This window comes from Octopus bimaculoides, chromosome 21, assembly GCF_001194135.2.
Source record: "Octopus bimaculoides isolate UCB-OBI-ISO-001 chromosome 21, ASM119413v2, whole genome shotgun sequence".
Taxonomy (NCBI): domain Eukaryota; kingdom Metazoa; phylum Mollusca; class Cephalopoda; order Octopoda; family Octopodidae; genus Octopus; species Octopus bimaculoides.
In genome coordinates this window covers 4,365,531-4,367,890 of record NC_069001.1, presented here as the reverse complement: position 1 = coordinate 4,367,890, position 2,360 = coordinate 4,365,531, and the positions used below count along the sequence as shown (strand labels likewise).

The following is a 2,360-nucleotide window of genomic DNA, read 5'->3' as shown; positions in this document are numbered from 1 at the left end:
ATATATATATTAATCGAAGTGTACAGTATTATATATCAACCACAAACCAGATGTGTCTACTCACCTCCGAGAATAGAAAACAGTCGCCATATTTCATTCCATATCGGCTACCTCTGAAGAGTGCAGGGTTACATAATCGGCATGTTACCTAACACTCCGTTGAACCCCTTGTGCGAAACTAGTTGTTAAGATCGGCCATAATGGATATATAATACTGTACACTTCGGATAGTACATCCACTCTACTGACAGATATATGAGTGCATTTTTTCCTGACTTATGGACTTTTAGACTGCTTACACACACACACACACACACATATATATATATATATGGTGATAAGATAGGCAAATAATGTGTCTCGATTTGGTCGAGCAACACTATCCTAGTGCAGTATGCCAAATGTGATACTAATAATAATTTTTTGTGTTGGAACAGAGCAGAAATTTTTCAGGAGGAGATCGATGTGGTAAACTGTTTGCTACGATTAAATTATGGAAATAATGAAAAGCATGATTCATTCATTAATAAATTAATTGTTTTCGTTTTGTTTTTCAGAGAAAAAGTGAAAACCTGTATTACAAAGGGTGGTCGGTGCATCACGTTATGATTTTGCCCGTGTTTAATGCATCGGTGTTCCGACAATGACAAAACAATAAGCTAGCTCTTTCTCTCTCTCTCTCTCTCTTACTCTCTCTCTCTCTCTCTCTCTCTCTCTCTCTCTCTCTTTCACACCCACTCTCTTTCTCCTTTCCCCGTCACTTCCTTCGCTATCCTGTCATGCATACATACATACATAAACGCAAACATGCTCTCATGCGGACGTACATAGAATCAACCCTACATACATTCTTACATAGACAGCCCCTGCTTTACATTACGCTACACAAACCCTCTAAATACACAACATGAAAACATTGGTTCATCTGGTTTTTTCTGATTTCAGTTCGTCAGTGCATCTTAATTGACAATGATCGCAACAAAATAGTCTGTACTGAAGACGCTACAAACAAAACAACTGCAGGTACAACGAAACCCGTTATCATTGTTAACAACAATGCACGCATGCGCATGTATAGTTACCAAAACAAATCAGCAGCCATCTTGTCTTCCAGATCTTATAAATTTCATTCAGTTGGTCATTGGGGGACATAAAACGGTGTCTGTCTGTCTGTTTGTCTGTATGTATGTATGTATGTATGTATGTATGTGTGTGGTTTTATTTTATTCGATCTGAAAAATTTTTGGATGTAACAAATAATTCTCGAGTTGTTAAGTCGCCAATGAAAACTAATAATAATAATTATTATTATTATTATTATTATTATTATAGGATTGAGGTGTCGAGACGTCGAAATATTGTTCATTTGATAACAATAGTACTCTTCTTTATCTGCTTCTATACTTTCTGGAGGAGTAACCTCAATCCTATAAATATTAACCAAAATGAAGTAGATTGAAAAGTTTATTTTTGAACCTGTAGAAGATACACGAGATGTCGAAATATGGTTCATGTGATAACAATGACACTCTTCTTTATTTGCTAATAATAATAATAATAATAATAATACCAATATATATTTGATGAGATTCGTTATAGGTATAAGAATATACCACTGCACGTGGACTGTTGGCCACTTTTTTTCCTCCTTCTTCCTTTTCTTTTGGACTTTTCTATGTCTCCTGTTTCTGAAGAAGAGCTTTGCTCGAAACGTAAAACAACCATTCTTTCTTTCCTTCTCTGAGCGTCTCATTAATACTTTGCATGTACCACGTCCTCACGTTGTTGTTTTTTCTTGTCTTTTTTTTTTCTCCGATTTTTAAAATTAATTATATATATACATTTGCGAGACTATCAAATTTCCTTGTACATTGCTAATCAAAATATGTTTCCATTCTTCTTGATTGCTCCCTCCTCTTCTATTTGGGTCCGAAATTTTTCACAATACAGTCTTCTGCGTTATCTCTTCCAATTCCTTATATACCGCTCAACAGCTGTACCAACCCACCCACAGCCCGTTAACCTTTAAACATGTTCGTCCCAGAGCAACTTGTACTTTTATGACTGTGTGATCACTTCATTCTCGAATTACATAATTTCGAATATGCTCCCGCAATGGATTTTTCCATGGCCCTCTTTGTCGAAGCCAGTCGCTGGTCGTCCTTCGTAATAGCCTATGTCTCACTTGAACGTAAGTACCATGGTGAGAAGGTGCTAATGAAGAGATTGGCACACAAGGTCTTGTACACCTGTACTTTGAGAACATCTTTGATCGAAGCAAAGGCCCTTCTTTCTGCTCATACTATGAACACAATTTCAGTGTTCATCTCTCGGCATATATTTACAGTCTGTCCGAAGCA

The 2,360-nt window shown here is 36.6% G+C and overlaps 1 protein-coding gene across 1 annotated transcript in view; it reads left to right on the top strand.

Moving 5' to 3' along the window:
- LOC106872141 (short transient receptor potential channel 7) overlaps window positions 1–2,360 on the top strand; it is a 216,872-nt gene that overhangs the window by 198,500 nt on the left and 16,012 nt on the right. The window contains exon 15 of the mRNA XM_052975290.1: window positions 946–1,133. Coding sequence (XP_052831250.1) covers window positions 946–1,133 — 188 coding nt within the window. The remainder of the gene's footprint in view (window positions 1–945; window positions 1,134–2,360) is intronic.